Source organism: Struthio camelus, chromosome 3 (assembly GCF_040807025.1).
Source record: "Struthio camelus isolate bStrCam1 chromosome 3, bStrCam1.hap1, whole genome shotgun sequence".
In the NCBI taxonomy this organism is placed as follows: domain Eukaryota; kingdom Metazoa; phylum Chordata; class Aves; order Struthioniformes; family Struthionidae; genus Struthio; species Struthio camelus.
In genome coordinates this window covers 131,557,528-131,578,312 of record NC_090944.1, presented here as the reverse complement: position 1 = coordinate 131,578,312, position 20,785 = coordinate 131,557,528, and the positions used below count along the sequence as shown (strand labels likewise).

The window sequence follows — 20,785 nt, the reverse complement described above, 5'->3', positions numbered from 1 at the left end:
TAGTCTAATTACAATTAATGACACATATTATTAGCATTTTATTGGTACAATGGTCAGTCGTCTTAGAAAAGCCAGCAACCGAATGACAGAGAGCCAAAGGTACACCTTCAAAACATCAGAGAGAATTTTTTCTATCAGAGGCTAAGACGTAGGAATGAAAGAAACTTTCTTTCCCTTTACTTTCTGAGGCACTTTTTCTTTCTAAGCTACAACTTCTTAGGAATAAACTTATAAAGCACAGTCTTAAGAACGAAAGGACAGTTCATGCGACCCCTGTTCAAGTCTCAGCTTCTAACTTATCTGCAACAGAAACCTATTTTACACATAAACCTGCTTGTCAAGGACATTAACTATGGACTTTTCACCATTGTCTGACTAACAGTTTTCATTCACTATTAAGGTAGGCCAAATCTGATACGGTGACAAAGGAAAGGTTCGTATTTCATGATGTCTTCTGTGCACAAGATGAATCTGGCTCACTGATGTCATCATGGCACCTCTCAGGAGCATTAAGGTAGCTCTAAGCCGTACAACTGAACGGAGAGCCCACACTCCACATTCAAATGCTGTCCCCTAGCTATTTCACAGTACAAGGCAAATGAGATAGGAAACCCCAAGTTAAGGCCAAACCAGGATACATCAAACCCCAGCCGCCATTTTATCCTTTGTAAGCACCAAGTAAAGCGGACAATAGTATTACAACAAAATTATAAAATCAGCTACTACTCTGCTCAATATCTATGCAGATAAATGGTGAAGAGGGCTTGTCAGAGAGACATAAAAGCTATGGACAATAACAAGCAAAAGAAATAAAATGACAGCACATTCCAATTCTGAATTTCCTGATGATTAGCTTCAAAGGGACAAAACAAGTAACAATCTTGGTCAAGGACAGAGGAAAGGAGTCTACATATTCCACAACTGTTAGCAGAAGCACCTTTATATGAAAGTATAAATTTTTTTCAGCATAGCAGTAACGAGAAAATGCTTATTGCAGGGGACCTGCTGAGACATGTCCGTTAGGAGAAATTTATGACCAAGCAATTAATACCATATTTTCAAGATCAAGACCAATTATAGTAAGAACATCTCTCCTTTCTCTAAATCTGGAGGATTCTGTAGTAGAAGCAGTACAAAGGTTGCCAAAATAAATTACTCACCCCATTTCCTGTTTTACCAGCAGCCAAGCAGCACGCTATAGGTCACCAGCCATGCCCAGGAAGAAGAGAGAACAAAAATGCAAGTGAAATTTTCGCTCAAATATACTCCAACTGTTTCAGAGACTGTTAGCAGAAGAGACAACTAACGTTTACAAAGCTCAGGAAAAAACTCAAGAATTAGGATTTTTATTTAGCATTTGCTTTAGAAGTGTGCAGGATAGAACCGGGGTTTGCTCTTTCCTCTATAGACTAACCAAGCAAGCCTACCTAAAGAAAGGTTCTTTCTTTTCCCCCAAAAGTGCTTAAAGATTCTTTTGCTCTGTGAGCGTGGGCCAGTCCCTACTTTATTTTCCATTCTCCCGTCTCTTGCCTGACAGAAACAAAGGTAAGGCTTTTTGGGGAACAGAAAATTAAATCAATTACCCATTGCATCAGCTGGAAGTCTTAGTATAATTGTAAAACAAAAAGCTGACTTTATGGCAGAGAGAGTACACTTCTCCGAGTGAAATACTTTCTCCCAGTAACAGTAACTCAGATCAAATCCTAGGACAATATGACACACAAAAAACTCTAGATGTCAAAACGCTGATAGGCAGAGGAAAAGACTTCAGAACAAAATTTTTTTTTTTCTCCTACACTAACCTAAGTTTTCTGGTTTCTTAAATACTTTGCTATTTTTCTCCTTCACTGCTCACTAGATTTTAAATTGTTAGGCAACAGAGTCCTTCCAAAGCTAGTCTGTTATATCGTTTTCTATGTCCTATCTAAACCTTTTGCAAAAACTCTCACTTTTACACACTCCTCCCTCCACTTCTCTCATCATTCATATCTGAAATTTCACCCTGCCTTTTTGAAACAACAAGGCTATATAGTGTATGATGTAAAAAAAAATGCAGACCTCCCCCCTTTTAAGGCAACTGCTCTAGTTGAGAAATATTGAAAAATAATTGGAGATAAACAAGCAAAACTAAAAGGTGCTTTGACTCCAGTGTACTTGCACTTGCACACATTGAAAGTTTAAGTCCTGAACACAGGACTGCTGCTTTCTGCAGACCTTCTGTGAATACCACCTTCTGCAGCTCCAGATGCGCTCCTTTGTATAGAGCTTCCAAGAAGTAGTATTTGGCTGAAGTGAACGATCATAGGATAATTCAGCTGGATGGAAGCTCAGGAGGTCTCTATCCAACCTCCTGCTCAAACCATGGTCAGCTATAAGATCAGATGAGGTTGCTCAGGACTTTATCCAGACAGGTCTTGAAAACCCCCAATAACGGATACTCCAAAAATGCACAGCCTCTCTGGACAACCTGCTCCAAAGCTTGACTGTCCTCGATCCAAGCACTGTAAATATTTCCTCAACCTCTACTCACCTTGTCTGGAAGCTTTATGTATGTAAAGCAACATAATGTAGCAGGCCCCTTTGATGCGACACTGATGAGGAAAGAAGACCCTAAGTCATCCCTTTGGTGTCCCAGCTACGAAATGGAACACAGCAATATGAGAACTAACATTGATTGTAACAGAAGTCAAAAGTAGAAATAAATTACCAGTGGTGTGAAGGTGTAACGGAATAATACAAAAGTAAGCACAAGGGACTATCAGCCCCTTGTAATCAATGTAATCCTACATGACTTAACATGAAAAAGGATCAGAAATTGAAGACTTCCAAGGAACAACGCTGTCTATGCCAAAAACTTCCAACAGCATGTCTTTCACAAGCTTTGCTCTGGGCAACTAAACATTTTTAGAGGTGCATCCCTTCGCAGTCTCACTCACTCCTCTTTGTACTGACACACTGATCCTACAGAATGATCCATTATTTCACTGTAGTAATTGTTTAATGCTTTAGGCTTTCAATTTTGTCTCTGCACGCTCTAAGAGTGAATCCCATTCTCCGCACAATGAAAACATACTTTACAAGTCTGAAGTGCACTACAGTTAACCATAATTTGAATTTTGACCTCAGTGGGTCTTTGCCTTTAATTACAAGACAATATAGTAGTCCAGGGAAAAAAAAGAACTTTTATGAACACTAATTTATATGCCTATATTTCTGGCAAGAGTGATGTTGGACACAGATAGTCAGAAGACCTGCACAATGTTTCCATTTCAACAAAATGCCTATCAGCGCAAAAGCAATTAAGAAGAAGAGAGAAACTCCCCTTAAAACTTCCTATAACTAAGCAAGAACAACAACACTCTCTGTTCTTTCTTCCTTCCTCTAATAACACCAACCCCCCTTCAAAAAAAAAAAAAAACCAACACACACATTAAGACTGGTAAGAAGCCACTTAAGTAATGGCATCTGTATTGTCAATACATAGTCTTCAGGTCTAGTCTCACTGCCCTCACAGAAGCTCAATTCCAAACCACAGTTGCTTGGCTTGCTTACATACCTACAATGAGAAATCAAAGCAGTTTTCAACCTGCGGACAGCAGACTACTAGTAAGACGTTAGAGAAAAGCAACTCCATAAACTCGTCATGCAATCATCCACACACTTGCAGCGTCCAAAAGAGTTCATATCTCAAAAGTAGCAAACGTCACTGATCTATATTCTTCAGCAGTTTAAATCCTTTCCCTGTCTTTCAGTCTTCATATATGGTGCTTTAAGAAACAAACAAACCAACCAAAACACCCAGGTCAAAATAACTACTCTCTATTGTCAAGCAAATAATTCTAATGAAGAGGCTTGAAAACGTGTATCAAACATAAAGGAGCACCATCAGCATCACATCATCAGAAATCAGAAGTAACCATGTCGCAGATCACCTTTACACACTGATAGAGGAACTCGTTTAAAAATGTCTATTATCCTTCTTTTGGTCCACCTAAAAGAACGAAGGATCTTAAAAGCAGTGCTAGCAATACTAAGGAGAGAGAGGGATGGCGGCGAGAGAACACAAACTTCTCAGGTACATGAGACACAAATCAGCACACTATTGAACAGAATAAATGTAGCTGTATTGACAGAATACTGTTTACTCAAATTCAGTGTGATTCATTACACTATATACGCAGCACATGTGAGCAAGACTGCTTCACAAAGCACCATGAAGTACATTGCAATCTTGTTTACATAATAACCGAGACAAAATCATAAACAAAAATAGCTTCCAATCAAAATTCCTTGAGCACGCATCTTAACTACAGAATACAACAACCACAGAACGAGGTCTAGAAATCTTCATTTCACAAATGCCGATTAAAGCAGTCTCATATTCCTTGATTTAAAGCACTTGCAGGTTTGGTACTCAGTCAGCTTTCACCTGTAGTATGAGGGGCACAATTACAAACTAGAGAAAACTTCTGCCTGTACCTGTGTGCTAAAATGAGACCGTGTATCAAATTTCAACTCCTTTCCCCTGACTTCAAAAGTGAAAGAGAATTAAAGAAATTACTTTTCCCCTTCAATTAAAAGGAAAGAATAGATTAAGGTACTGTGAGCACAGAAGCCAAAAGATCCCAAATTCCAAACCGTATTCAACCAAGTCCCCTGCCTTGCTCTCTCCCAGTTGTATGAAAAGCAGGGGATCAGATCCCTCTACTTCATAATTACTTTATGTTTATGAAGTGGTTTGAAAACGAAAAATGCTCATTACAGAACTCAAGCCTGTAGGGCAATGCTTAACAGCAAATATATTTCTGAAATACACTCGCTCAGGCACTATATCGATTACAAGCTGCAGGATATTATTCTAATGCTTTCTGAGGGATCACAGTGGCAACAGTTGAAATACCATGTGCAATCCCAGCCACTGCATTTTTTCACTGTATTAGAAAAGCGCTTGAGATGGGGAATTCCATGATGAGGTATACACAGTCCTATAGGGAGTAATGACTACAGATGCTATTTGCATCAATGTCCTTGTAGCAAGTACCAGGATGATGGATCACAACTGAGACTACAGACATAGCTAACAGTCACCTTTTTGAAGGGCATGACTCACTTCATATTCTAACGTATTTGTCTGACATAAACATGGGACTCTTGTATTTATGATTTATTTTAATCAGATTTCCTACTTGTAGAGAGAGGTAATAGTTCTTTGCATTACAAATACTATGTAAATGTAAATTTTACGTCCCACTCCTCTTCAGCCCCTGCCCTACATTTTAGGCTTGGTGGGATGACAACCGTCATCATTAAATTAATTGAGGGTAACATTAAAAGATAATTTCTGAATTTTTTTAAAGGAAGTCAGAGAAAATCTGTGTGTCGTACAAAAGGTCAATAGAAGGGAGGCTGTCTTTGGGGTGTCCTTTTATGATAAAATGACATGTGTTCTTGTACCATGCAGTTCAAAAGAATTAAAAGAAAAACTTAACAAAAAATCATCTTTTCAACCACAAAGCATCTTGGGATATGATCTTATTGTATTACTTGCTGCTTTTCTGTAACTGTAAAACAGGAACTTTTCCCAACAATTATTTTTGGAAGTGATAAATGGATAGATGGTAAATAAAATCCCACGATTTTGAAGAGGTTCTTTCTCACCTCCCCGCATTTTCACCTCTTAAAATAGAGCACAGCTACACAAACAGCTGGTTTGGCATTTGGCAAGACGGAAGGGGTAGAACAGAGGGATGGCAGGAACCTCCTAACGCAGCCCTGCTCCCAGCTGAACTGAAACTCAGGACAGCAGATCTAGTTTTGGAGGTTCTTACTCAGTCATCCCACCCCACCTATTAATTCCCGGATCCAAACCTGAGCTTTTTATTCCCTTGGTTTTACCACATCCTGAAGTACTGTTTGCTTGCCTGAACACAACGGCAAGAAACCTTGAAGGGAGTGGATGTAAAGGTACTGTAAAGGTAAAAGTGCTGATAAAAATAAGAGCAACATCTCACCCCTTTTAGCAAACATAATTTACTGTACTTAGAAGACCAATCTATTATAAATCAACAGTTTTTACCAACTATCTTTGCCAAGTGAGTTTTCCCATTTCACAGTTCCAGTGCATCAGGTACCAGGCAACATGCAACAATTCAATCTGCAAGAGGAACTCTTTGAGGCAGACTATTATCCTTGGCCTCTGTTTGCAGCCAAGACTGCCTCAAAAGCAGGCAGAAACGCTTACTCTGCTTGCTCACACTAGCGTGAGAACATGACCGAGCTAGAACTGCAATGCAATACCACCCTCTACTGAGGCATTATGGCAAAGACACACTGGGAGGGTGTGAAAGAACAGTAGCACCAAATTCTTCTTTCCTCTTCCATAATTATATAGCCAGGCTATGAATAAAAAATAGGTTATTTTTAAGCTAGATAAACTGTAGCTGTTAGGTAAAAGGTAGAGGAAGGAAATGTAAGAACTTGATGGCATGGGAATTGCAGTTGGGATTCGCACATCACTCTTTTTCACTTCTTGAGGCTACAACAATGAACAGAGGAAGAAAGGTCCCAGCAATGCTTAGTCAAAGTACACTGGAAGCTGAAAAGTCTTAATCTATTGTACCCTGAAAATAATAAGGCTGTTCTTTTTTTAAACACCCAGGTTTGCATTTCAGCAGTTAACTATGGGCATAAAGTTGGGGTAATTTTGACCTATGTTTAGAGAAGTTCTATCATGGGCATGCATGCATGCCTCTATATACTCAGCTAACCTGAAAGTGCTTTTTTGACAACTCTCATATTTTGCATGGTTATAAAATCAAATGGGAGTAAGAAGAGTTAATCCAGCCAGAAAGCACAAAGCAATTTGTTCTGGTGTTATTTTGCTACACATAATGGCAGCTGAAGCGAACACAGTTAAGTATGCTTAATTTTGGACGGAAAGTTAAGAGTCTTTTGTTCAAGCACGCTTAGACTAGAATATACGCTAGCACAATGCAGTTACTGCACTGATATTTGCCCGAGATACCAGAACACTGCTATTCAAGTCTAAAAGTGTAGTAGGTAGTAGGTTATTTAACAATCAAACTGTGCAGGATGAGAACAGACCTCACTTCAGATTCATACATAAGTCCAAAAAGACCTACTAATTTTCATTCTGCCACATTCACTGAAGCTTCTATTACATCTTACCACAGGAGGCATCTATCTTGAAGATTTACAGGCTGCCCTTTACAACAGTATTTTTGCATCATTTGTTGTGACGCAAGGAAGTAGGTAAACATTGTAAAACTCCTCAAAACTCAGCAAAAACTGTTGCTTTATTGATCATACTACACTATGCTTAGTATACTTCTTCAGTTTTCCAAAAAAGTATCAGTTATATACCTGTCCACGCTATTGCTATCTACTATAATTAAATGACTGAAACATAAACAATTTAAGTTTGATTAAAGTTGCCATCAAAATTAGTAGATTTACAACTGCACTCATTTACATTTTCAACAACGCCCAAGACAGGTGACTATTAAAAATACATATTTTTACATCATTTTAAATGCTGCAGAGTTTAAGAGTTCATCTTCAAATTCCTTCATTTGCATTATGCACTACTAATTATCATTTATTTCAGGAAAGGCACCAGCTGTGGAGCTCCTTCTCCAAAAATAATGACAAAGCAGAGCTGGCACCTGTACCAAAGTGAGCAATACGCCAAAGGTTTAAAGAAACTCCTTTCAGTTTTTCAGAGGTACGATAACTCCTGGGCTAACTGAAATCTGAAGTGACTCAGATACTTTATTAATTAAAATAACATTCAGCAAAAAGGAAGAGAACAGACTTCACTTTTAGCATGTGTTTTCTTTTAAAACAACAGCAATTAAAATCAAACCACCTCCAGCTTGCATGTTCCTGAGTAACTTTCTTTACTTGGCTTTAAGTAACATAAAAAAGTATCTGGAAACACTTACCTCTCTAACAGATAGCTGTGGGGGTAGGGAAACAGAAAATACAAAACTAGTAAACTGGTAGTCAGCAGAATTAACCTTTTGGCACACCTGCAAGAGAAGGATTTTAACATTAAAGTACAGCAATGAAATTCAGTTGATAATCTAGTGTAATCACTGCGAATCCATACTAATAACTTTCAGATAGATGCCAAATATGCAAAATAGAGTAATCACTAACAATTTATTGAAACATAAGCTTTGTTTTGTTTTTTTAAGAGTATACTAATAAATGGTATCCTTATTGCTACAGCATTAGGAAACAATCTAACTCAGTATTTTAAAGCTAAAACCAATTGCATGCATAAATTTTCGTACAAGGAATTATACCACAATGATCAAAGGCTAAAACAGTTGACTCGGCATGTTTTTCTTCATGGCACTGATACAATTCTACAATAATAAAAATGGGTAATGTCCTGGGATAATAGAGGAACAAACAGGTATCCACAGTATTAATTCCATCACTCTTCAAAGTAACAGTATAGAACGGAATATTTCATCTTTCAGTTTACGAAAGAATGCCTATGTTTTCTCAGGATTAGTACGCAACTACTACATACACAAGCCGGAATATAGCCCAGACTTCTAATGTGCTTTGATATAAAAATCAAATTTGTCACTGGAAATAAAGCAAGAACCTAAACACTCCTGAAACACTTTGAAGTAGGCTACTAAGAGCTAATGGTTAGCTGTCTCACTGAAAATAAGCTTAAACACACACGGAGAAAATGGCAAAAATGTCAATGATTTTAGTGAATACTAAAAAAGCCTGATTCTGAGCTTTCAAGGTGAAATCAACATCTCAGATAAGGAAATTTCCTTATAAGAGAATCAGTTTTTGTGGTGCCTTAACAAACGCTGTCAGATTTTCCATCGCTACTCAAAAGTGTGAATCTGAAACAACAAGTCTTAAAAATGGGATCTACAAAAATATATATACTCTGCCAATGGAAACAGAAAAGAAACTTCTAAAACTTCTTCTAAACTGCAAAAAAATGCACTCAACAGAAACTATATCCTATGCTTTCTCTTTAGTTGCACTTTAGATATATTCATGCCATTAAACCAAATACTTTCAAATTTGGTTTTCGCTTATTTGGTAAACACTTAAACACCCCAACTGCAAGTGGGATTTTCCAGCTGATATTTCAGCTTGTTACATAAGCAATTTTATTCCTCAGAGATGATGTCTGCAATAGTCATTATGCCCATATTCTCCCCTGACTCATACTTCCTCCAGTATCTACAATCTGTTATGTCATTGAAACTTTTTGTTCTTCTGTGGCTTTTTAAATATTAGTACATGGTAAAGACAGAGTTAGACTACATTAAGAACATGCACTTAAGCTGAAAAGCACAGCATTTGATGCCTCCACTTTCTCCCATCACAGAGAGGAGTGAAGAGAAGTCACCGTTTACAATGAGGTTTTAGTTGTACTCCAAGCTGGCCCTACGTTGTCTCCTAAATTCATATAACTAGGTATCTATTAGTCCTTTGCTTTGGAAAATAGGTTTCAATCAGTCATTCCATTGCACCTCCATTCCTTTCAAGTTACATTATACCAGGCCTTGGTAAAATATGGTCACATAGACATAAATTTTATTTCCCAAATGCACGGGAGGTATGCAAACACACCATGTCAGTTAGTCGTATGTGGTTGAATGGCGCCATCTACGCTTCAAACATTCAAAATGGGTAAACGTTTCAGTTTGATTTCCCATATCTTGCTGGTGACTGTGTAATTGGACGGGTTTTCATCACCAGATCGATACTGCAGGGTCCAACGCACACCAGCTCCAAGAAAAGCACACGTATAGATCAAGAACTGATTATTTACCTTTTTAACAAAGTCCACCTCACAGAACTCCTGAAGAATTCCCAAACACACATTGCAAACCTTCACAGCTGAGCTCTCCAAAGCAGTATTTTCTTCATAAACCAAAGGAATCTGCTTGAGCACTCCATTCCGGTTCAGATCATCAGGGCCCTCTTCAGTGTTTTCCAGTTTGATTCTCTTATAGGGTGGATCAGCTACTTCAGAACAAACTGCATCCTGCTTTTCTGGATTATTTTTCAGAAACTCTTTCAACTCCTTCATCAAATCCTAACATAAAAGATGAATATTACTGCTGTTGATTTTTCTTCTTTTCTTCAATGCTGTAACAAGCGCTTATAAATACATTCTAAAAGGTAACATTAACCATTCCAGTTTAGCTTTAGTGTAATTAAAAACTTGTAATTTATACCAAAAGACATCTACACAATTAAAAAAGCTCCAAGTTGTATTTCTGCCAAAGCACTACCCAGAGAAACCGATTTTTGCTGAACAGGCTCCTTCATATCATCCAACAAGACTGGAAACATTTTACATTCCTCACTTGCAGAAAAGCATTTATCTTTGGCTCCATCACTAATCAACGAAAACAGTGAAAACAATGAAAAATTCCTCCAGCTCAATTAGCCCAGATGACTCGGAGGAGAGTTGACTAGTATAACATGAGACGGAAATGAGAGCGGAGACACAGTGAGGGTGAAATTAAATACATCTGGGTGTACATTAAATACATAGAAAAGGAAGAATTTCATATAACAAGAGAGAATCAGCCTACAAAAAAAATTAAAGGGTGCGCTGGTGAGGACAGGGAAGAACTACCTGCATGTCTCTGAATTTTAGGAAATATGATAGAGGCAAAACGTAGCTCAGAAAGAAGGATTTATTTGAAGGCCTTCAGTAACAAACACAGCAGTTACTGTGTCGGTGCAACTCGGAGGGAAACTGGGTAAAGACACAAAACAATAAAAAATGGCATACGGAATGAACGCTTCTCAAATGATTTGACAGAAAATGGAAAAGGATAAAGAAGAAAGTTATGAAAGATGAATTCTGGAGAGTCTGAACTTGAATAACAGCAGAAATGATCAAAACAGACACCTTCAGACGCAAGCATAACGACAAGGGAGAGGCATTAGACCATGTAAATGGAGATGTTTATTGGTACTGAACAACGAGAGAGGTTTCAGAGAAACAACATGGAGGAGGAATAAATAGCCAAAAACAAGAGGAGGGACATCGAATACAAGAACAAGGGCAAGAACGATGGTGCATAGTGAGGAAAAATCTGGAGAATACGGAATTCCAGCAGTAAGGTTACTTAAAAAGGATGACTAATAACACTCTGATTGACCGATTAAAAAAGGAAAACTTGTCCTTAACCTGTGCCCTGCGATTCTGAAGTTACAGCACCCTTATCGGTTCTACTGAAAGAAGTAGGCAATATTAGGGTAGAAGTTTGGTGCACAGATGATTCCTCCTCTGCTTCAGCTGCACTGACCCACAGCTCCTTAACTACTTATTATACCAAAGGGAAAAGAACACAGAGAACAGTCATAGCTGCTCTGGTTCCAAAGTGATAGAGCCATACTGTGCAGAAGCTAGTATGCCCTGTTTTCTGGTGTCTTCCGGAAAAACTTAGCAACTTTCACAGTCAAACTTAACATTTAACCCACAACAACTGTTACAGTCTACCATTCCTGTAATTACTCAATAAAATTGCACTGTATAAGCAGCAGTCATTTTTCATGACTCATTTTGCAAAGCATTATCCTCTCAGGCAAAGAGCCAAATAATACAAAGTCCTTCTCAGCCAAGGTAGCGCAAAGAACAATGCATTCATAAGTTCACATATTCTAATTAGGAATACAAAGAAGAAACCTCGTATGGACGCTTATAAGGTGTCTGTGATCCCACGCAGCAGAACCTGAAAACACATCGTGGGCAAGTACCAGTGTTCAATAACAGCTGAACGATAGGTCTGTCCTTTTCTGTTAGTGAAGAAGACATGCTGGATAATTCTTAAAAAAAAAAAAAAAAAAAAAAAGTTTAGTATAAGCATAATTCAGCCAAAAAAATAAAAGAAATGGGCTCACTTAACTGAGCAGTACTTTGACCCAATGGATTTTTTTTTTCTTTTGGTCCTCTAGGGAAAGTTTAGGATACATATTTGTCTTAGACCAAAGGCACAACTGATTGGGAGCACCAACCCAAAAAGATCATTAACTCAGGGAAAAGTTTGTGTAATTCCTAAATAAAACAAGAGTTCTGATGAAGGTATGCTGAGTGTCTGCCCAGAGCTTTATCTTCAATAAAATGCATGACATGACATGATATGCTTTACTAAACAGGGCAGGAGGAAGAAGTAAAGGCATATTGTTTAAGCCATGTGTAAAATGGAAATTCCTTCTAAAATCACAGCAAGAAAAGAATTAATGTGTTAAAAATCACAGAAGAAAATAGATGCCCTCCCTTTCTGTCATACAAAGCCTAAAAGACAAAGGCAGCCTTTTCTATCCATTAGCGCCTTCAAATTTTCAAGATTTCTTATTCCCCATCTCAAATATTTTTAAATAATGAGGTCGCGCATCAACTGGACTACTGTTTTTGAGGCAGGCATCTGTTTTTCTTTATAAGATTATGGCTACTTTCATTTTCTGTCACCTTCTCTCCTCAGTACTTTAGAACAGACTACTTTATTTGACTGAAACTTGATGGTGGGCTCTCTACAAAGTCAAGTTCCTACTTTTAAAAAAAAAATGAAAAAGAGACTTTATTAATACTCTCAGTGACATACTCACCCTTATTGGTTATCTATGAAACATGAGCGGGCATATAGGAATCACCAGAGCTGTTCAGAGTACGGGTTTGATTAGTCTACTGCCTCCAACAATGGGCATAAAGAAATGCCACAAGGTTAAAAGTAGAGCAAGTATGTGCTGCACCGCTGCCAAGAGCTTTCTGTTTCCAATTATTTCTGGTCTGGGGGATCTCCTTAACCTGGTGTGGTTTGCCTGTAAGTAACCCTTAACTGATCTTTCTTCCAGTGCTTGCCCAGTCTGCTTGAAATTTTTGGCCTCTGTAACATTCCTTTGACAGGGAATTCCACAAGTTTATTACCTACTGACGGAAGAACCATCTAATGTTGTTTCAGGTTTAGCTCCTCTGAGCAACGTTTGATATCATTTAGTTCTTTTCTATCACAAGACGGCGAAGAGGCAATATATACATGTCGTCTCCATGCCAATCACAATCTGGTAGACCTCTAACGTCCTATAGTACTCAGGAGTTCCTTGTACAGTCATTATAAACGTCTCAGTCCTTCTCAAAACCTCCACAGCACAGGAAAACCTAACTTAATTCAGTTTCTCCTGGATGTGGATTCTTCAAGATAAGCTGTAAAAATCAAGGACTACTAGAAATCTTCACATTGATCCCACTTTTTTTTTTTTTAACATTTAGATGTTTATTAACTTAATTGCACTTCATGAGACTTGAACCACACTGTCATGATGTTTCAGGCTACAATCATGTAAGCCAACACAAGGGAAAAAAAACCCCAAAAACAAAAACCAGACAGAGAAGTTCATTAAGAAATCTTTCATTTCCAAGAACACGTTACAGATTTAATCGACATGAATGCTGGGCTGAGTGTCGCAAATCACACCGTTCGCCACAAACGTCAAGGCCGTGTCAGGACGGGCTCAAGGCCGTGCCGGGAACACCCGCGCGGACTTCGCGCGAAGCCTTTTCCTCAGCGCCTAGCCCCCAACACCCCGGCTTTTCCCGCGTCCTCTGCAACCGCCGAAACCCCGGCGAAGGACCTCGAAGCCAAAGCCACGGCGCAGCCCCCTCGCCCCCGCACAGAGACGAGCCGCGGCCGGCTGAGCGGCGCGGGGCTCCCTCCCCCCACAGCAGCAGGGTCCGCGGGCAGCGGCGGCTCCCCTCCCCCCGCGCCGAACGCCTCGCCCGCCCCGACCGTTAGAACCGTTAGAGCCCCCCCCCTCCCCCCCGCCCCGCGCGTAGAGAAAGGGGGCTAACGCGGCGGGGAAAGGCGCGACAGGGACCGCGCTGCCCCACGCCCGCGAAGGGGCGTTCACTTCGGAACCGTGCCCCCCCCATACGTCCGCGCCCCTCGCGGCACGACCCACGCGGGACCTCACCCCCGCACCAGGCTGCTCGAGCGCAGCGAGCAAGGCTGCGCCCGGCCGGGGCAAGGCAGGCCTAGGCAGCGGCGAGGCGGAACACATCGATCAGCCCCAGCGGCTCTGCCCGCCCCGCGCTGGCTGATCGATGTCCTCCGCCTTGCCTGAAGGCCGCCTGGTGAACGGCTCGGCGCTGGCGTGCGGCGCCTGCCGGCACTGCGGGCGGGTGGAGGAGCGCGGCTCGAGCGGGCCGGGCCGGGCCGGGCGGCGGCAGCAGCAGCAGAGCGGGGCCCGCAGCCAGGCCGAGATGGCGTCGCAGCCGCCGCCGCCCAAGCCCTGGGAGACGCGGCGGCTGGCGGGCACCGTGACGCCTGCCTTCCAGTGAGTGCGTGCGCCGGCCCGCCGGGCTCCCCTCTTTGGGCTGCGGCCGCCCGGCCTCGTCTCGTCGCCTGAGGCCGAGGCGGCTCAAAGGTCGGGGCCAGGCAGGCGGCGGCGGCGGCTGTGCCCCTTGGGGTCGCGTGGGGTGGTTTGTGCCGTTTCTTTGAGGAGGGGCGGCGTGCTGTTTCCCCTCCGCCGTGGGGAGAGGCAGGGGAAGGTTTCTAGCCTAGCTGGAGAGGCGCGGGCTTCAAAGCGCGCGTCTGTTTGCCCGTGGAAGGCTGTGTTTGCCTCGGTGGGGCTGTGCGCTTCTAGGAACTGCAGAGCCGCCTGGGGGGCCTGCGGCCGCCTGCCTCCCTAGCCGCGGGGAAGCCGTGGCCTTCCCAGGGACAGGAGAAGAGCTGGGGATTTCTGGCGCCGCTGTCTTCAGCCGGGAGTCCGAGCACTTTCCAGAAAATGCAACGTACTTACTGACAAGGGTGTTGCACAGAAAGCGTGTCTAAATTCCTTCCTTTTCATCAGAAACCAAAGACAACTTGGCGGTTAGAGACGGGCCTTGTTTTTCACTGGGTGCTGGTGACTGCAAGCCCGGTGAGCTGGAGCTGGGCAAACGGTTAGCCCAAGACTAAATATTCAGCAGCTTCAGTTCAACGGAAATGTTTGTGCCTTTACTGCAGGCTGAAGCTCACTGAACTACAAATTGGATGTTAGTTCTTCTTGGTGGGGTTATCTAGGTCATTTTAAGTTGCTTTAAGCAGCTTTAAGGCGATTTGTCTTAGGTTGACTGTGGGGCTTTTGCGTGTGACTTAGTAAGTTACAGTAGCTCTCTTCTCTGTGGTGATAACTTCTCTTTGCTTCTGTTTTTAACAGAAGGAGTTAAATGGGAGTCAAAACCTATGATGGAAAAAACAAACAGCACAAAGACATAAACATTATTTGCTGCTGTGAAAACCTAACGAGCTTTGTTAAGAAGAAGTTGTTTACTGCCTTACATGTACGCAATACAGCAAGCATGCTTCACATTGAAAGCAGTGCAGAAAGAAGCAGCTCTGTAACAATTCTTGTTGTGATTCAGACTTGATCTTTCATCTCCTCCTTTCTCTGTGAATTTCGCAAACTAAAGAAGCAGAAAGTTGTGGAATGAGGCAGCAAATGTGGGAGCTGACCAAAATGTTTGACTTCTAGGACGATCGTATGTGATTAGTTTTTCATGAAACAGCAGCACTTGGAGAGCTGCTTCATACAGTTCAAGCACCTATCCTAGTACTTGCAGAGCCTTACTACAGAAGGCATAGATAAAATGATGTGAACTTATGGGCATACAAAGGGATAAAAGTTCATTTAAAAAAAAAAAATCTGACCCATAATTTCTCTTTCTGCCAACTACTAACAGAGATAGATTCAATCCCCGGGTGTGCTGTATAAAGATAATTAGATAGTTTGGGGAGAGGGGGAAATCAGAGGACCCAAAACCCTTGTATATGTGGTTTTATAATTGCTTGGATTCTCAATTAGGTCACACCATCCTTTTCTCTAAGGGTAGATTCAGAGGAGCCATCAAACTTTTTTTCTGAGCCAAACAATGGGCTCATTATAGAGACAAGCCAAAAGCAACTATTGGAAATAAATAAAAAATAGATTTCTTATTGCTGTATTCAGAAATATTCTTGGTAGCTCATAAGTGAGGCTTTTGTACACAGAGAAATGACTTAGGTGTTACAGCATCAGTTTTGAATCTAGATGCAGTATTTCATACTTTTTTTTTTTGTCAACACAATGAATAGCTTTAAAGTTTTTTCCATGTGTATATTTCAGATATGCTGCAGTTCCACCTGGACACTGAATGTCTCATGATCTTTTTTCTGAACGATCTGAATTTTCTGACCAAAACTCTTACTTCGTACATTGTGCAACGTACTGTGTCTTTGGCTGTCAGGCTCCCCGTCTTATTGAAATGTACTGTCTTATTGTATAGTTTGCCAAGAACTCTGCGAAAATAAAAATTCAAATTTATTTTGAGTACTGATCTTAATTGTCTGGATTTGTTTAGGTCTGCTGACTTGGGTGATAACCTGCTGACTAGGCCTGGACAACCCACAGTTGCTCGAATACCTCCACCTATTTTGCCAAGACCATCACAGCAAACAGGAAGCAGTAGTCTGAGCACTTTCAGGCCAGCGTATAGTAGTTCTTTTTCTCCAGGCTATGGCTCATATGGAACCTCTTTTTACGGAAGCTATAGTCCTTACGGCTATGGATATGGTGGCTTGGGTTATAACCGCTTTCGTACAGATGATATCCCTCCCAGCAGGTTTGTTCAGCAGGCTGAAGAGAGCAGCAGAGGTGCATTTCAGTCCATTGAAAGTATTGTGCATGCATTTGCCTCGGTCAGCATGATGATGGATGCTACCTTTTCAGCTGTGTACAACAGTTTCAGAGCTGTGTTGGATGTAGCCAATCACTTCTCCCGCCTCAAAATACACTTCACAAAGGTGTTTTCAGCTTTTGCTTTAGTGAGAACGATAAGATACCTTTATCAACGTCTACAGCGATTACTAGGTCTACGGAAGAGCTCTGAGAATGAGGATTTGTGGGCTGAAAGTGAGGGGACGGTGGCTCGTGCTGGCGTTGAAGACAAGGCAGCTAGCTCTGCAAAATCCTGGCCTATTTTCTTGTTCTTTGCTGTTATACTGGGAGGTCCCTATCTGATTTGGAAGCTGCTTTCTACGTACAGCGACGAAGAGACAGGTAAAGATGATCTGCAGCACAGGAGAAGCAGGGAGCGTGGAAAGCATTGTCCAGTTTATTATCGCATGAATAGCTATTAATTTTATATTACAGTAATAAAATGTAATAGATATGGGGGCACAATACTGAGTCTTAGACACATGATACACGTAGCAGCCTATTTACATAGCCTAATGTTAAGATGGAGTTTCACAGAAGGCTCTGTATGATTCCAAAATAGTGGTTCTGCTGTTTCCTTTTTACTACATGTAGCAATTGCAGAAATATGCGCTGGTGGGACCAAGAATTGCTTTTGTTTGTTACTCCTCTCAGTTATCTGTCAGAGAAGCTAAGGTGTTATATTCATTTTCCTTTTTTTTTTCTTTTTTTTGGAAACAGTATCTAGTAACTGGGCAAGTGGAGAAGATGATCATGTAGTTGGAAGAGCAGAATATGACTTCAGTGCTCTTTCAGAAGAAGAAATTTCTTTCCGTGCTGGTGACATGCTAAAATTAGCACCCAAAGGTAAACTTTTAATTTGTATTTATTTTCTAATCGTATGTGAAGTCAGTCATATTGTTAAGGTCAGAACATGACAAAAACGCACGTTATACCCAACTCCTCATCCCCAGTGACTTTTTTTTTTTTTTTTACTAGTTATTACATGCATTGTAATAAAACTTATTGAGTAGTTCTGTTCAGTTTCCCTAAAATATAAATGGCCTTGTGATTTATCCAGGGAGTGCCCTGTGGTTGCTCACGCAGTTACCTCCTCATCGCACATGCTGCACAACTGTTAAAATCCTCAGGGACTTGTAATATTGTGGTGTCGTCATTATCAGAACAATTTGCACACCAATGTGGATCCTAGTGATTCTCTTAGGAAATAATATGTACTGACCTTTTACCACAGTTATTTTGTGCATGTGATGTCTTGGTGTGTCATCTACCTTCTGATGTGCTTGTGCTTCAGCTGCAATGTATTTTGCATTGTTTTTGTAACTTGATGCATTTACATTTTCTTCTTCAGAACAGCAACCCAAAATCCGCGGTTGGCTTTTGGCTAGTTACGATGGCCAAACAACAGGACTTGTGCCAGCTAATTACATCAAAATACTGGGCAAAAGAAGAGGTAGAAAAACAGTGGACCTGGAAAGGATTGCAGAGCAACAGTCAGTCCTTACCAACGCATCTGCTAAAGGATCCACTGCTGCTGTGACTTTAGAGGAGCAGGAAGCTGCTTTTGATTCTGTTTTTGCTGGAACGAATAAAGTTCCTGTTGCGTCTGATTCCACTGTGAGCAGTGGAGAGAAACGGGAACTCTAATGCACTTTGATCAGCTCAATAACAGAACAATGTTTTACTGATAAAACTTTGGATATGTTGGAAATCTGTATGGTAGTGGAACACTGATGGGTCTGTACCAGTTACTGCTGCCACTGACTGGTGAAGGGACAGAGAAATGATTTGCTCAAATTTATAATATTTATTTTTGATTCACCTAAGGCTGTATATTAGTGACTCTACCCAATCACCTGGCAGCAATGAAAAGATCTTGAGCCAAGGAGAACTGAGGTATTTCTAACAAAGCAAACAAAAAAGAGGCATTGGCAACCTGTTCTTATTAAGTGGGCAGACTGTCAATGAAATCTGGAGATTAATGTCCAGTCTTCATCAGAATGTCAGCTTAACAAGAGGCCTCTGTAAAAGATATGCAAATTTCTGTAAGAGGGTCCCCAAAAGTGAAGGTTGAGGACTCTAAAATATTAATCATACAGTGTTTTCTCTCAAAAAGAGGAACAATTTAAAGAGATTTAGGTGACACAATCAAAGCATTAAAAGCTCTCAGTTGCTTGCTTTGGTAAGAAGTTGGGCTTCTGTTATAAAGACCTTAGCTCTTTTTTTATTTAAAAAAAAAAAAAGAAAAAGACTCTTTTTCTTATGAGAAAGAAGGGGCGGGGGAAGAGTGCAAATTACAGAAGAAAAGCAGGGAAGCTTCAACAGTAGGTCTAACCATCCTCTTCTCCTCATTAAAAGAGCATTAGAATAAAGTGCATCCACTAGTCAAGTACTTTCCAGGGCACTTATTAATTGTTACTCCCTTTTGTGACCAGCAAACTAACTTTATCATACTAGTCATGCATTATAGCCTGCTAACTGCCCAACAATAGCCTATCAACTACCATCTGCATGTCATTTTTCTTCTGTTCTGTTTTCTTCATGAATGTCAAAAGATCTAGCCTGCATTTTAGTGCAGCAGGAATGCATTGGAGTGGTGGGTTTTAACCCCATTGAGGGGCAAGGAAGTAAAGTTTCTGACTTAATTGTCTCAATTAGCTAAGTTCTTGGAGTTAACTCTTTATACTGCCGTTCAGGTGGTAAATTTTGATCTGCCTATAAGCTTCGAGGGCTCTGGTGTATCAGAAGCCATAAAAGCATCAAGACTGTTCAAAGTATGTAGTGTTTTCTTCATGTTGATGTTTGAGAGTTCTGCATTGGAATACTGTTCTTTTAGTGAAGCAAAAATAATTAAAACTTATAGAATGTGTACAACATGTTGAGCTTCTGAGGGTTAAAGCAGTGGATAAATTTAACTAAAGCTTGTCTTAATCGTTAAAACATCTTTTCTTTCTTATTTTAAAGGTACTCAAAAGTATTAGAAGTAGCACACATGCATTTGTGTAATTGATCCAGTAGTTTCAGCTTGACTGTCTCTACAGAGATCTTCAACAGCCATTATGTATTAGCAAAGCTTTCAGTGTTTCTCCCTTAATTGCATTTGTCAGCTTTGAGTTTTTAGAATTCTGTTCACCACAACAAAACTCTGACAAGAAAAATTTAAGAAAGAAAAACCTAATTTTATTGAGGTAGAGTGGCTGTAAAGATGTATAATACATTGGAACCTTGGATTTTAAAGTAACCTCTGAATTCCTATTGTTGTTCATAATAAGAGCCAAGAATTTAAGTGGTTGTGCTCAGGTCTTGGAAGATAGTGCAGAGAATCATTTTTACTTGATTGTTAGATCCTCAAATGCTGATCAGAAGAGAAGAGTAGTTTGAAGGACAAATGAGAAACTTGGAACTAGGTTTACTGGGTTTAAAACAGAACAAGTTCCTGAGACGTTTCCCCATGCACCAAGGGCATCGAAGAAAATTAGCTACATTTGGAAATGACTTCTATTGTTGAATAAAAAGCAAACAAATCTGAAATATAAAATACATAGGAAAAACAGTTTTTTGGTATCAAATGTACGGTTTCTGCTTACAATGTGTATTCATGGAGGGAATCAATTTACTGTTATGAGAATTAATGGAGTCTCAACCTCTCTTGTGTCAGATTTCAACCAGAGGAGGGATCTTTTTAAAAAATAAAATAAAACTTAAAACCCAAACTTTTTGTAGCGTATCCATTGAAGCACGCTTCTTTTTTTCTTGCTCAGAACAAGTTGGGAAGACGTTTCCTTGATGTTTGTTAGAATCTTCACATCTTATTAACTTTTAGAAAGAAGGGGTTTAATTTTCGCTTTTTGGGTCATGCTATTTTGAAAACTATTCTCTTGGTAGAAAAACAGATGTATTAATAATTTAACTGACTTTTATACTAGCTTGATTTAGTCTACCAGTCACTAGCTGACATCACTATATCTGTTGAGTCTTGGGAGGGTTTTTTTAATCCTTTCAATCTTGTGGTTACTTTAATGGG

The 20,785-nt window shown here is 40.4% G+C and overlaps 2 protein-coding genes across 12 annotated transcripts in view; one reads left to right on the top strand and one right to left on the bottom strand.

Annotated features, from left to right (window-relative positions):
• PUS10 (pseudouridine synthase 10) overlaps positions 1 to 14,066 on the bottom strand; it is a 37,505-nt gene extending 23,439 nt beyond the window's left edge. For 2 of the 8 annotated variants that reach the window (XM_068940363.1, XM_068940366.1), the window contains exons 1-5: positions 13,999 to 14,054; positions 11,717 to 11,856; positions 9,842 to 10,108; positions 7,965 to 8,051; positions 1,161 to 1,195 (exon numbers count right to left, since the gene is read on the bottom strand). In XM_068940363.1, the coding sequence (XP_068796464.1) occupies positions 1,161 to 1,195; positions 7,965 to 8,051; positions 9,842 to 10,108; positions 11,717 to 11,845 (518 nt within the window). In that variant the 5' untranslated portion in view covers positions 11,846 to 11,856; positions 13,999 to 14,054. Of the gene's footprint in view, positions 1 to 1,160; positions 1,196 to 7,964; positions 8,052 to 9,841; positions 10,109 to 11,716; positions 11,857 to 12,636; positions 12,775 to 12,955; positions 13,078 to 13,998 lie in introns of those variants that run through there. The other 6 variants (XM_068940365.1, XM_068940368.1, XR_011140525.1 and 3 more) reach the window with 5 other exon arrangements.
• Positions 14,067 to 14,113: 47 nt separating this feature from the next.
• On the top strand, positions 14,114 to 20,474 carry PEX13 (peroxisomal biogenesis factor 13). Of its 4 annotated transcripts, XM_068940371.1 has the most exons (6): positions 14,225 to 14,361; positions 15,226 to 15,349; positions 16,171 to 16,311; positions 16,406 to 17,103; positions 17,482 to 17,607; positions 18,113 to 20,474. In XM_068940371.1, the coding sequence occupies exons 3-6, from the start codon at positions 16,199 to 16,201 to the stop codon at positions 18,406 to 18,408; spliced, it is 1,233 nt and encodes a 410-aa protein (XP_068796472.1). In that variant the 5' UTR covers positions 14,225 to 14,361; positions 15,226 to 15,349; positions 16,171 to 16,198; the 3' UTR covers positions 18,409 to 20,474. The 4 variants fall into 4 exon arrangements, with proteins under 4 accessions (XP_068796471.1, XP_068796472.1, XP_068796473.1 ...); XM_068940372.1 differs by lacking the exons at positions 14,225 to 14,361; positions 15,226 to 15,349 and adding an exon at positions 14,440 to 15,061; XM_068940370.1 differs by lacking the exons at positions 15,226 to 15,349; positions 16,171 to 16,311 and having other exon boundaries at positions 14,114 to 14,361.
• Positions 20,475 to 20,785: the final 311 nt, after the last annotated feature.

Excerpts from the sequence above, each read along its gene's own strand:
- PEX13 (XM_068940370.1), top strand. The coding sequence starts at position 14,129 with ATGTCCTCCGCCTTGCCTGAAGGCCGCCTGGTGAACGGCTCGGCGCTG. Across the intron at positions 14,362-16,405 it reads ACCGTGACGCCTGCCTTCCA|GTCTGCTGACTTGGGTGATA; the intron begins GTGAGTGCGTGC and ends GGATTTGTTTAG. Across the intron at positions 17,104-17,481 it reads GTACAGCGACGAAGAGACAG|TATCTAGTAACTGGGCAAGT; the intron begins GTAAAGATGATC and ends TTTTGGAAACAG.